The 12,910-nt window shown below is 47.0% G+C and overlaps 5 protein-coding genes and 1 non-coding gene across 6 annotated transcripts; 3 read left to right on the plus strand and 3 right to left on the minus strand.

The window, feature by feature from the left end:
• Nucleotides 1-434: 434 nt before the first annotated feature.
• LOC145992980 (histone H2B) lies at nt 435-806 on the minus strand. The gene has a single exon (XM_083129373.1). It carries the CDS (start codon nt 804-806, stop codon nt 435-437), a length of 372 nt encoding a protein of 123 aa, XP_082985499.1.
• Nucleotides 807-1,006: 200 nt separating this feature from the next.
• On the plus strand, nt 1,007-1,381 carry LOC145992981 (histone H2A). The gene has a single exon (XM_083129374.1). It carries the CDS (start codon nt 1,007-1,009, stop codon nt 1,379-1,381), a length of 375 nt encoding a protein of 124 aa, XP_082985500.1.
• A 669-nt stretch (nt 1,382-2,050) lies between these two features.
• Nucleotides 2,051-2,371, minus strand: LOC145992982 (histone H4-like; the record flags this gene model as incomplete). Its single annotated transcript, XM_083129375.1, has 1 exon — nt 2,051-2,371. A coding segment is annotated over one exon (321 nt), but the record flags the coding sequence as incomplete, so codon positions are not given.
• Nucleotides 2,372-2,605: 234 nt separating this feature from the next.
• On the plus strand, nt 2,606-3,016 carry LOC145992983 (histone H3). Its single transcript, XM_083129376.1, has one exon. It carries the CDS (start codon nt 2,606-2,608, stop codon nt 3,014-3,016), a length of 411 nt encoding a protein of 136 aa, XP_082985502.1.
• Nucleotides 3,017-5,233: 2,217 nt separating this feature from the next.
• On the plus strand, nt 5,234-5,352 carry LOC145993070 (5S ribosomal RNA). Its single transcript, XR_014442281.1, has one exon. It is a non-coding gene; the product is annotated as a 5S ribosomal RNA (ribosomal RNA).
• Nucleotides 5,353-7,505: 2,153 nt separating this feature from the next.
• On the minus strand, nt 7,506-7,877 carry LOC145992984 (histone H2B). The gene has a single exon (XM_083129377.1). The coding sequence runs from the start codon at nt 7,875-7,877 to the stop codon at nt 7,506-7,508; it is 372 nt and encodes a 123-aa protein (XP_082985503.1).
• Nucleotides 7,878-12,910: the final 5,033 nt, after the last annotated feature.

A 12,910-nucleotide genomic window follows, 5' to 3' on the forward strand; every position in this document is an offset into this window, starting at 1 on the left:
ATACTCTAGTAACAAACGTACAATTGTGAAATAGAAACCTGAAAGTTATTTTTGTTAAATATACAAGTTTATTTTATGTGTTCATCCAAAATAATAATGCGCCGAATCAATAATTGTTCCAAGTCTTAGGTTATTTTTTTGCAGTGGCATTTTGTCCAAATGTAACTCTAAAAGTCCTATTCAGCAAAAGAAACTAAAAAATTTGGAAATTTAGCCTATTTTTGTAAATTACGTGCTGGTTAAGGTCGTACCTTAAAAGCATTTTTTTTTTATATATACGTAAGGTCAAAAATCTTCTCGCTTGCAGGCTGAGATATCGTTAGGTTATGTAAGTGTACGTTTCGGAGGGGTGGTAGACAAGTTCGTCCAATTCCAAGATTCAATTTTTGGCCCTAAAAAGGGCCTTTTTCGGCAAGGTAATTATTTCCTTGAGTTTACTTTGAGCTGGTGTACTTAGTCACGGCCTTGGTGCCTTCACTGACGGCGTGCTTGGCCAGTTCACCGGGGAGGAGCAGCCGAACGGCCGTCTGGATCTCCCTGCTGGTGATGGTCGATCGCTTGTTGTAATGAGCGAGCCTGGAAGCTTCGGCGGCAATGCGCTCGAAGATGTCGTTGACGAAGCTGTTCATGATGCTCATCGCCTTGCTGGAGATGCCGGTGTCAGGGTGAACTTGCTTCAACACCTTGTAGATGTAAATTGCGTAGCTCTCCTTCCTCCTCCGCTTCTTCTTTTTGTCTCCCTTGGAGATGTTCTTCTGGGCCTTTCCGGCCTTTTTGGCGGCTTTTCCACTTGTCTTTGGCGGCATGTTGCAGACAGACTCGATGGGCGCCACCTCCGTCGATTCGTTTTTAAGAAAGGACGGTTGATATCAGACGGACCAATGGCGCTTCGAGACGTGTCTCCCGGACGCTCTCATTCGCGGCGATTCAATACTACTTAACAAAACCACCAAACTGGCTGGCAAAAATTTGTGTTTTCACGTTGTATCGATAGCAAGAGATCATCATGTCTGGACGCGGAAAGGGAGGAAAAGTGAAGGGAAAGAGCAAGTCTCGCTCCAGCCGAGCCGGACTTCAGTTCCCCGTCGGCAGAATCCACCGACTTTTGCGAAAGGGCAATTATGCCGAACGTGTCGGTGCCGGTGCACCGGTTTACCTGGCCGCCGTCATGGAATATTTGGCAGCCGAAGTCTTGGAGTTGGCCGGCAATGCTGCTCGCGATAACAAGAAGACCAGGATCATCCCCCGTCACTTGCAGTTGGCCATCAGAAACGACGAGGAGTTGAACAAGCTCCTTTCTGGGGTCACGATCGCCCAGGGTGGCGTGCTGCCCAACATCCAGGCGGTCCTTCTTCCCAAGAAAACCGAGAAGAAAGCTTAAGCTGACACCCTACCCCCTCAGCTTCTAGCAAATCGGCCCTTGTAAGGGCCACCAATTACCTTAGGAAAGGGTCATTGTCTACTCCATTTTTTTAAGTTTTCAAGTTTGAAGTCTGTAGTCTAATCAGGACTGACAATCCATGTAACTTGGCATGCAAATCCTGTGTTGATTCAATGTTTTTTGCCTATTTCCGATAATGTCAGAGAATAGTGGCTTACCTGTACGTATACATCTTGTAAATTTTGATAGCATAGAGATTATGACGTGTGTTTTGTTTTCGGTGGAGTCAAGCTGCACTGAAAATAATAATAATAAAAAATATATATATATGTTCGCCTGAGTTATATTAATTGATGTTATAATTTGACAGAAGCAATCTGAATTTCACATAAATTTCTTTTGCTTTGCTAAACGACGAACGAAGGGTGGGTAGTCATCTAGCGAATGCTGAGAGTCCTCGCGTGAATATTTTTTGTTGAATTCTCAATTATTTCAATCATTCTTATGTCATTATGAACTCGAGACGAGAGAAATCGTTCGAATCGAGGCTGGGATCAGGGGGTAAGGTTCGGGGAAAGTTGAAAGCTGACATTTCCTTCCTCAAAGAAAAGATTTGTGGCCCTTAGAAGGGCCGATTTTTCAAGATGGAGGACAGGCAAACTAGAGCCCTTAACCTCCGAAACCGTACAAGGTTCTGCCTTGACGTTTGAGTGCGTACACGACGTCCATGGCGGTTACGGTTTTCCTCTTGGCGTGCTCCGTGTAGGTGACGGCATCGCGGATAACGTTCTCCAAGAACACCTTGAGGACGCCGCGTGTCTCTTCGTAGATGAGACCGGAGATTCGCTTCACACCTCCTCGCCGGGCAAGACGGCGGATGGCGGGCTTGGTGATACCCTGGATGTTGTCTCGGAGAACTTTACGGTGGCGCTTGGCACCTCCTTTGCCGAGTCCCTTTCCTCCTTTACCTCTGCCTGTCATTTCTGCAGTGCACGTACGTGGATTCGAAAGATGAGAATGAAGCCTTCCCGGCGAGCCGGCTCAGTTTTGTACGCCTTCGACAGAGGGGGGCAGAATGGCGGGAGCCAATGGGAAATCCGCTTTTCGGTTTGATTTCACGAATCAGGAGCATGCACGGCACCTTTCAGGGCAAAGCATATAAAGGCATGATTTTTGGTTGGCGCGATTGTTTGAAACGGAAACGCTTAGGACAAGCACGCGACAATGGCCCGGACTAAGCAAACTGCACGAAAATCCACCGGAGGCAAGGCCCCAAGGAAGCAGCTCGCCACAAAGGCAGCTAGGAAGAGCGCTCCCGCCACCGGAGGAGTGAAGAAGCCCCATAGGTACAGGCCAGGTACCGTGGCTCTTCGAGAAATCCGTCGCTACCAGAAGAGCACCGAGTTGCTCATCAGGAAGCTTCCTTTCCAGCGTCTCGTCCGCGAGATCGCTCAAGATTTCAAGACCGACTTGCGCTTCCAGAGTTCCGCAGTCATGGCTCTCCAGGAGGCCAGCGAGGCTTACCTCGTCGGTCTCTTCGAAGATACCAACTTGTGTGCCATCCACGCTAAGCGTGTCACTATCATGCCAAAGGACATCCAGCTCGCCCGCCGCATTCGTGGAGAGCGTGCTTAAGCGCATTCCGCTGCCCTTGGCAAACAATCGGTCCTTTTGAGGACCACAAATCCTACTTGGAAAGTACGTTTTGGTCGTATCTCTCTTTATTTTTTATTATTATTGTCAATTCCATCCCTATCCTCGCGTTTATCCAAAAGTTATTTAAAATAATAATGCCGAAGCAATTGGGCGATATTTCATGAATATTCAGTTTTAATAATAAAGCTCTCGCTAAATCTTTAAATCTAATATCTTACTCGCAGTTCATTTCATAGAATCGATGGAAACGAAGTCAAACAAATTATGACGACATAATGTGACTAGTGTATTGCTTTCATTTTTTTAAAAAAGAAAATGCATGGATGGAAGGGAAAGGATGACACCGTGTCCGATGAAAGGAAAGGTTATAAGATTGAGTGATCGTGCAAATTCGCTCCTTCCAGGAGAATTTTGATGGTCCTCAGAAGGACCTTTTTATGGGGAACACTTGCGTGCTCAACCATTTTACTTCTTTTTTGGTGCAGCCTTCTTTGCTGCCTTGGGCTTGGCAGCCTTCTTTGGCTTTGGCGCCTTTGGTTTCTTGGGCGTCTTTGCCTTTTTCACTTTCGATGGAGACTTCTTTGGCTTTGCAACAGGTGCCTTCTTCTTTTCGCCGGTCTTCTTTGGTCGCTTGGCCGGGGCAGCTTTCTTTGCCGGTTTCTTCTCCTTGGGAGCCGAGCGTTTGGTCTTGGAAACAGCCCCGCTTTCCGGTTTCTCCTTCAGCGACGAAGCGCTGAGTTTGAAAGATCCGGAGGCACCCTTTCCTTTGGTTTGCACCAAAGAACCTGATGCCACGGCGCTCCTCAGGTACTTCTTGATGAAGGGCGCGAGCTTCTCGGCGTCGACCTTGTAGTTCTGGGTGATGTACTTCTTGATGGCCTGCAGGGAAGAGCCTCCGCGCTCCTTCAAGTTCTTGATAGCGTTGTTCACCATCTCGGATGTCCTGGGATGGGAAGGAGCCGTTCTCGGCTTTTTCGCCTTCGAGGACTTCTTGGGCGAAGCCGCCGTCGGGGCTGAGGGAGCTGATGCCGTATCTGCCATATCTACGCTCTTTTCGGAACGAAAATGAATCCCCGCGCCGAGGTTTCGACCCCCTTTTCTCTCGGAGCGCGGACCGGAGCGAGAGCAGCTCTCAGGCGGGCCGAAGCAAACTGAAGTTTGTAGTTGCCACAACGGTAAGTGTGTTTCCTCCTCTTTCCAAGATTAATTTTTTCAGTGCTGAGCTAGAGAGCACCAGCATCCCTCGTTGTTGGGTACGTTCCGGAAACTTTGAAGTAGCCGTGAAGTGCCGCAGTCCGTCCCCACGACTTCCACGTTCCTCGCTTCCTTCGTGTCAAACTCACCGTAGGTGTACGCGCGACCTCCATATGCCCGTGATTTCCTTAGTTTTCTCTGAGAAAAGGTAGAAGGTGCGTCGGTTGCACGGAGGAGATGGAAGTTCAATCCTTCCCCTATTCTCTTGCTGAGAATCAGGTGCCTTGAGCATACGACAGGCCTCTCAAGCCAATCTCCGAAGTAGCGTGTGTCGCACACGCCTGTGTTTGAACGAAGCTGGCCTACTTCCAATGTATAGCCTTTAATTTCGTTTATAGGCGAAAATCTATCGCATGAGGACTGTGGTTCGATTCGAAAGCAGCCATTTGCACCGAAAGTTAGCGCGGCCCTTCCTGCTCTCCGCCGATAAATAATAATAATGTAATAGTTTGTGTCGAGGTGCCCGTTGCCTACTTTGGTTTGTGGGAATAGCGCGTATTCGAGAACTCGATGAAGTTGTCCGAAGATAGCACAAAAATAGGAAATAGCTAGGCTGGAGAGTATATATATATATATATATATATATATATATATATATAACTACGCACTGGTAATGATCAGGCTGGAAAGTTCATACGAACTAACCGAGCCCAATCACTTTTTCGTTGTTAGGTCCTGGGTATATAGTGTGGAATCAAAAAGGTTGGTCATGAGATTCACTTTTATTCACTGCACTAAATTTTCTTCTTCTCTATCTTGTAGCTTTTATGTTCACACATCTCTGGAAGGGTGTTAAAGCACATTTCTCACTATGACTACAATGAAATGTATAATTATTTGTTATGTTTCTTCTACACGTTCTTGGCAGTGCCCACGAGACGAGACATTTCCCCGAAAACGAGAAGTTGGACTATATGTACCTTACCGAAAGCAGTATCTTTCGCCAACGGCCATACCACGCTGAATATACCGGTTCTCGTCCGATCACCGAAGTCAAGCAGCGTCGGGCCTGGTCAGTACTTGGATGGGTGACCGCCTGGGAACACCAGGTGCTGTTGGCATCCTTTTTCTTTTTCAAGGTTCATAGTGGCCTTTTATTTGTGAATTGAAGCCAATCAATCACCGACAGTTTTTGCAGAATCGCTTTTTTTTTTTTTTTTTTTTTTTTTCAATATACCTGTCATCAAATAATAATAATAATATAAGTGAAGAATGTATATTAGTATATATGAATATCGGGGAAGGCGACTTTCTTCTGTTTTTTGGGGCTTGCGGGGTTGCAGGGTGCGTTCTTATTACCGGCGGCCGCCATAATCCCGGCGGGGAGCGAGCGCTCCCCTGCCCGGCGGATCCGCCGCGTCGCTCCCCGAAGAGCCCGGCGTTGGTAGTTTTCGGCGAGGATACGTGCCGGCGGTTGCAGGGAGTGTGTTTTTTTTGGGCGTTTTTATTTTTTTGCAAAATGCCATCGCCGTGGAAGGAGGCGTTCGCTAAAGGGATAGTCCCGGCCCGGCAACCCTGATCCGTTGGCAATTTCGCCCGAAACGCACCGGGGCGGGGGGGGGGGGGGGTGTGCACACGCAGAATAAAGAATTGGAAATGTCGCATACTCGTTGGCGAGGACACGTAAACCGAGGTTCTGTTTCAACCGATGCATGTCAAATCTCGCGTCTTTTCCCTTCGGAAAGGGAATGCTCGATCAGTGCAGTGATGTGAAAGTGTCCCCGCTAGTGGACAATTTAGCAGAAGGCAAGTGGGGAAGGTCCTGGTCGGAACGGTTACTTTTGGCAGCAAACGGTTACGAAACTGTTACTTTTGTCAGTAAACTGTTACAAAACGGTTACTTTTGTCAGTAAACTGTTACAAAACGGTTACTTTTGGCAGTAAACTGTTACGAAACGGTTACTTTTGGCAGTAAACGGTTACGAAACTGTTAGTTTTAGCAGGGAACGGTTACAAAACCGTTACTTTTGGCAGCAGACGGTTACGAAATCGTTACTTTTGGCAGCAGACCGTTACATAACCGTTACTTTTTGCAGCAAACGAATTAACGATAAAATGACCATTCGGTATTTCTCGACTGGTCGGGAGTCGGGAAGTCATTTCCCGAAGTCGGGATCGGGACAGGATCCCCCCCCCGGTCCCGACTTTTCGGGATCCCGCACACCCCTAATATTAATGCATAGGATGGAATGAACATTTTTTTTTGCCATGTCAACGTAACCTAACCTCCCAGAGGATCTGGGTTCAGACGAACGCGAGACAAATTCCTGGAAAAAGGACCTTGCGTAAGACAACTTTGGTTCCTCTTCAAAAATTCGCGTACACTTTCGTTGTGTAGTCAGCATGTAATGATACCGAATGGAGGCATGTAGGCGTTCGAACCCCACCCCTAACTGAACAAAAAAATGCTAATCTTCCGGGATCGTAAGTTGAAGTTCCACCCCCCCCCCCGATGCCGCCGCCCTCTGGAAACAACGTTCAGATCAATTCTTGGAGTAACCGATTTCAAATGCAACGGTTCCCGCCAAATGTCACACTTCGTTGAGCGTACCAGTTCTCACCCTTTCATAGAAGTTAAGTGAGCCCTTTTAGTGCAAATTATGAATGTGACTGCCAAACTCTTCCTTTTTCCCTGCTCGTGGAGAAAACTGAAAGTAATTTTGAAAGTAAAATGAAGGAAAACACGAAAAATGAAATAAAATCACGACCTAACAAAACCTAACCTAATGTAACCCAACCGAGTATATGCAGATATTAATCTGTGTGTACCTTTCACTGCCATACTCTAGTAACAAACGTACAATTGTGAAATAGAAACCTGAAAGTTATTTTTGTTAAATATACAAGTTTATTTTATGTGTTCATCCAAAATAATAATGCGCCGAATCAATAATTGTTCCAAGTCTTAGGTTATTTTTTTGCAGTGGCATTTTGTCCAAATGTAACTCTAAAAGTCCTATTCAGCAAAAGAAACTAAAAAATTTGGAAATTTAGCCTATTTTTGTAAATTACGTGCTGGTTAAGGTCGTACCTTAAAAGCATTTTTTTTTTATATATACGTAAGGTCAAAAATCTTCTCGCTTGCAGGCTGAGATATCGTTAGGTTATGTAAGTGTACGTTTCGGAGGGGTGGTAGACAAGTTCGTCCAATTCCAAGATTCAATTTTTGGCCCTAAAAAGGGCCTTTTTCGGCAAGGTAATTATTTCCTTGAGTTTACTTTGAGCTGGTGTACTTAGTCACGGCCTTGGTGCCTTCACTGACGGCGTGCTTGGCCAGTTCACCGGGGAGGAGCAGCCGAACGGCCGTCTGGATCTCCCTGCTGGTGATGGTCGATCGCTTGTTGTAATGAGCGAGCCTGGAAGCTTCGGCGGCAATGCGCTCGAAGATGTCGTTGACGAAGCTGTTCATGATGCTCATCGCCTTGCTGGAGATGCCGGTGTCAGGGTGAACTTGCTTCAACACCTTGTAGATGTAAATTGCGTAGCTCTCCTTCCTCCTCCGCTTCTTCTTTTTGTCTCCCTTGGAGATGTTCTTCTGGGCCTTTCCGGCCTTTTTGGCGGCTTTTCCACTTGTCTTTGGCGGCATGTTGCAGACAGACTCGATGGGCGCCACCTCCGTCGATTCGTTTTTAAGAAAGGACGGTTGATATCAGACGGACCAATGGCGCTTCGAGACGTGTCTCCCGGACGCTCTCATTCGCGGCGATTCAATACTACTTAACAAAACCACCAAACTGGCTGGCAAAAATTTGTGTTTTCACGTTGTATCGATAGCAAGAGATCATCATGTCTGGACGCGGAAAGGGAGGAAAAGTGAAGGGAAAGAGCAAGTCTCGCTCCTGGGGAAGCCTCCATTCATGCTTGGCATGCACTAGTATGCTAACTACCTACATGACATCGGGATTTATTTAAACCTGGTTTCAATCTTGTAAAGAGATTTTTACCAGGCGGCGAAAATAGAAAGATGGTGAAAAAACTACAGCTAAGAAGAGGAACAAAGAGAAGGGAAGCTCCCGAGGGTAAAACCAAGTAAACTTGTAAAACCTCGGCTGCGTCTAGTATGCAAGCTTCGTCTAGATTCTGATGTGCGAAAAAAACCCACGTGAAGGGGGGTAAAAAACACACATCCTATTGGTTTCTATCCTTAATGGAGCCGTGAGGCGGCAGGTAGGATCGGGAATTGGAAGGTATGGTGTTTTTGGCTACAAGTAGCCTTTCAAGTCTTGTGTTAGTAGGACCTACTCATGCACACGTCGCTTCTCTGATGTTGGGGTGTGAAGGTTCATCTGACTTTCAAACCCTGGGGAGAGTTAACGGTGCGTGGGGTGCTCCTGTTCCTTGTTTCCTGTAGAGGTGGTCAGTGGCTGCTGGGGCTTTACGAAGGCAGCGCCGTAGACGAATTCGCGAGTGCACAAATACGGCACTCACGTTCCTCCACCGGCCCAGCTGAAGGCTTCAAAAGCCGGCTTAGTACTAAGACTGCCTTTGAAGAAGGCGAGCCGTGATCTGTGCCGCTGCTGAATTCTTTGGTCGTACGTGTGGCGTTGTCCCTTTTTGTTGTTTTCTTGTTTCCTGTAGAGGTGGTCAGTGGCTGCTGGCGCTTAGGAAGGCAGCGCCGTAGACGAATTCATGAGTGCACAAATACGGCACTCACGTTCCTCCACCGGCCTAGCTGAAGGCTTCAAAAGCCGGCTTAGTACTAAGACTGCCTTTGAAGAAGGCGAGCCGTGATCTGTGCCGCTGCTGAATTCTTTGGTCGTACATGTGGCGTTGTCCTTTTTGTTGTTTCAATTTCCACCACTGTTGCCGTTGTTTACTTCAGAGGCTGCGCAGTAGACGAATTCGCGAGTGCACAAATGAGGCACTCACGTTCCTCCACCGGCCCAGCTGAAGGCTTCAAAAGCCGGCTTAGTACTAAGACTGCCTTTGAAGAAGGCGAGCCGTCACCTGTGCAGCTACTGAAGTCTGTGGTCATACTTGTTGCGGTGCCTCTTGTATTGCTACAACGGGAGTGGTGCTTATTGTCATCGGGGGTAATTCCATAGAACGCTCAGAGGTCTCTTGTGCTTGTAGCGCGTTCGCGGGTACGTGCCTAGATTCCTGATCAGCTCGTTGTCTATTTGATTTTTCTTTTTGTAGAGTTTGGTCATGATTTTTTCGTTGAAAGCTTCTATTTTTGGAAGCTTGTGCATAATGTGGATTGGAGTCATTCTGGTGCTCCAGGGTAGGTTCAGGATGTATCTGAGCATCCTGTTTTGGTATTTCTGTAGGAGGACTATATTGCCTTTGTTCCCACAGAACCAAGCGGGTGATCCGTACATTAGGATTGGCCTTATCATAAGTTTGTAAAGCAAGAGCTTGTGTGATAGTACTAACGGGCTGGCCGAGTATATCAGTGATTTGATTTGGTGGAAGCGGACTCTTGCTCTGTCGAGTACTATTTTAGTGTGCTGGGAGAAGCTAAGCTTGGAGTCAAGGGTGACTCCAAGGTATCTAACTTGTTGTTGCCAGGGTATGTTGACCCCTTCCAGGGTGATTTCTGGTGGGAGGGGTTGCCTTTTCTTAGTGAAGATGATCGCTTCCGTTTTATGGGCGTTGATCTTTATCTTCCATCGGTTATAGTATGTTTGGAGTGATTCTAGGTAAGTTTCTAGAATTCTGACTATTCTGAGACGTCTCCATGAAGATTGGTAGATAGCCACGTCATCGGCATAGACCGCTATTTGGGCTTCATGGTGACGGGGGATATCTGAGATATAGAGGTTGAATAGCAGAGGGCTGAGTATAGACCCCTGCGGAACTCCTGCTTCTATGTTTCTTATGTTCGATTTCTCCTGGAGAATTGATACAAAAAATTTCCGTCCGCTTATATAAGATTTTATCAATCTTATTAGCTTATCTGGTAATCCTAGTTTGATAAGTTTGTGTATGAGGCCTTCATGCCATACTCTGTCAAATGCTTTTTCTACATCTAATAGCACCATTCCTGTATCCTTTTTTTTGTTGTAGTGCTCAGTGACATGTTCTATAACGCGTGTGAGCTGGTGCACCGTGGAGTGTTTTTGTCTGAAGCCAAATTGCTCTGTCGGTAGCAATTGCTTTTGTTGCGTTATGAATTGCAGTCTCTTCATTACTACTCGTTCGAATATTTTTCCGAGGTTGTTGAGTAGACTGATCGGTCTGTAGTTTTGTGGAAACGTTTTGTCTTTACCCGGTTTGGGGAGACATATGATCTTGGCTATTTTCCAGTTTTCTGGGAAGTATGCGAGTTTGGCGCACGAGTTAAACAGCGCGGCAATGGCTTGCACCATGTTAATTGGGATGTGCTTGAAGAGCACGTTTTGGATCCCATCTGGTCCCGGTGCCTTGAAGTTGGGTAGATATTTGATTATGTGAAGTAATTCAGGGACGTTTGTGTGAATTATATCTTCATCATGATCACGGTTTGATGTGAAGAACCGTTCTACCGTGTCGGTTGTTTCGTCTTCGTCTTCGGAATCGATGTCAAGGTCTTCGTTTGGTTTGAATGCCTCTTCTAACGTGTCCGCGAGTGCGTTTGTCTTTTCCTCGTTTCCATACGCCATGCCGTTTTTCCCGTGGAGTATGGGGGTGTCAATATTGGTACGCGTGAGCCTTCTCGTGAATTTATATAATGAGAGGTCTTTTACGGCCAATTTGTCTACGCGAGCTTTCCATTTCTCGTTTCTGTGTTTCTTTATGTCGTCTTGGATTTCGTTCGACAGTGCTTTTTGTTCTTGTCTGTAGAACGGTTGTCTGGTACGCATGAATAATTTGCGAATTTTGTTCCGGAGCCTTATCTTTACTTTGATAGAGTCCGGCAGCGCTGCATCCGGTTGCAGTGGTTTGTGCAAGGGGATATGCTTGGCCATGGCGCCTTTTATTTTGCTTGTAATAAATGAGACGCGGGCGTTAATAGCTTGTTCTGAATTTAATTCTGTTTGAAATTCGTTCTTGGTGAAATTTGGTTCTAGATCTTTCTTGAAGGCATCCCAGTTTGCCTTATTGAAGTTGTATCTTTTGAACGGGGGACGATATCGTGGCTTGTCGAAGAGTGTGACTAACACTGGGTTGTGGTCCGATGTGAGGGCCGGTATTGACTCTTGGTCCGTTATTATGCGGGGACCTTTTAGAACTACCACGTCTAGGACGTCAGGTAGTTTATTTGGGTCTTCCGGGTAATAAGTCGGAGTAGTGGGCGCGTAGACAAGTAGTGGCGTATTTTGAATGTATCTGAATAACTTGTTGCCACTTGTGTTGTGCACTCGGCTGTGCCAGGCGGAATGTTTCGCGTTTAAGTCTCCTCCTATAAGGACTGAAGGCCCGAGACGGAGGAGTTTGTCTATGTCTCTAGGGTCTAGCTCGTTATTTGCTCGAGGAGATCGGTAAGCCGAAATGAATATTATGTCGCGATTTGCCATTTTTGCAGTGACCGCTACGGCTTCGAGCGTATTGAGTTTGGGGATCGGGATGCGAGAGTGGATTATATTGTTTTTAATGAATATGGCCACTCCTCCATGTGCGTGGTTGCTGATTTTGTCTTCCCTATGCATATCATACGTTGGGAGATAGACTCTGTCGGTGGGCTTTAGGTGCGTTTCGGATATAAGGGCTATTTCTGGTTGCTGCTCTAGCAGCCAGGGGTAAGCTTCGTGCATCTTATTTAGGAGACCTCTGGCGTTCCAATGGATTAGGTAGGCGCCCCGATTATTGCCTGCCATTGGTAGTCATTAGGGCACTTGTTAATTGCGCACAGATGGTCATCACCTGTTGCATAGTCTGGGCCATGGCAGCTTGCATTTGTTGCATTTGCTGCATGGTGTTTTTAAGGGCTTCCATCATTAGAGGGAGCCAGTCGGGCTGGTTGTTGGGAGTAGTATTTGTGTTAGCGCTTGAATCTGAATTTGAATTTGAAATTGAAATTCTGGGTTCGGATCTACACTCGACTTGCATGGGTGTATCTTGGTTTGTTTCGCTTGGTTCTGATATCTTGCGGCTGTCTGCAGTTTTATTTGTGCCGGTCACGGTTGACGTGCCAGGCTTTTGTGTGCCGGTGGCAGTTAATGTGCCGGTCACGGTTGAAGTGGCAGGCGTGCTTGATGTGCTGGGAGCTACTTGTGTGCCGGGCGCGCTTGCTGCGCCAGGCTCACCAGGTGCGCCGGCTTTTTTACTTGTGCCGGGTCGGATTTGTTTTGTTTTATTGGGTTGCGATTGACCTAATTGGATGGCGGGGGTTTTATTGTTTTGCTGTGCTGGCTCTTGCCTCGGGGGTTCGTTATTTGGGGCCCTGGGCTTGCCGGTAACAGTGTGGGTCTGGGCTGTCGCTTTTTGTTTATGCGGCACTTTGTTAGTTGGTATCGGGGGGGGGAGGAGGTTTCTTTGTCTCCTCACCTGGTTGACCCTTTTGTATATGGGACATTTTCTAGCGCTGGCAACATGGTCGCCATTGCAGTTGGTGCATTTAACCGGGTTTATTTCCCTGTCGCAGTCTTTGATGTCATGTGTTTGCCCACAGCGCACGCATTTGGGCATCATGTGGCAGGTGCTTCTTCCGTGGTGGAAGCCCTGGCATTGGTGGCATTGTAGTGGGACATCTGGTAC

The sequence above is a fragment of the Lepisma saccharinum genome, chromosome 9, assembly GCF_977018435.1.
Source record: "Lepisma saccharinum chromosome 9, izLepSacc3.1, whole genome shotgun sequence".
Taxonomy (NCBI): domain Eukaryota; kingdom Metazoa; phylum Arthropoda; class Insecta; order Zygentoma; family Lepismatidae; genus Lepisma; species Lepisma saccharinum.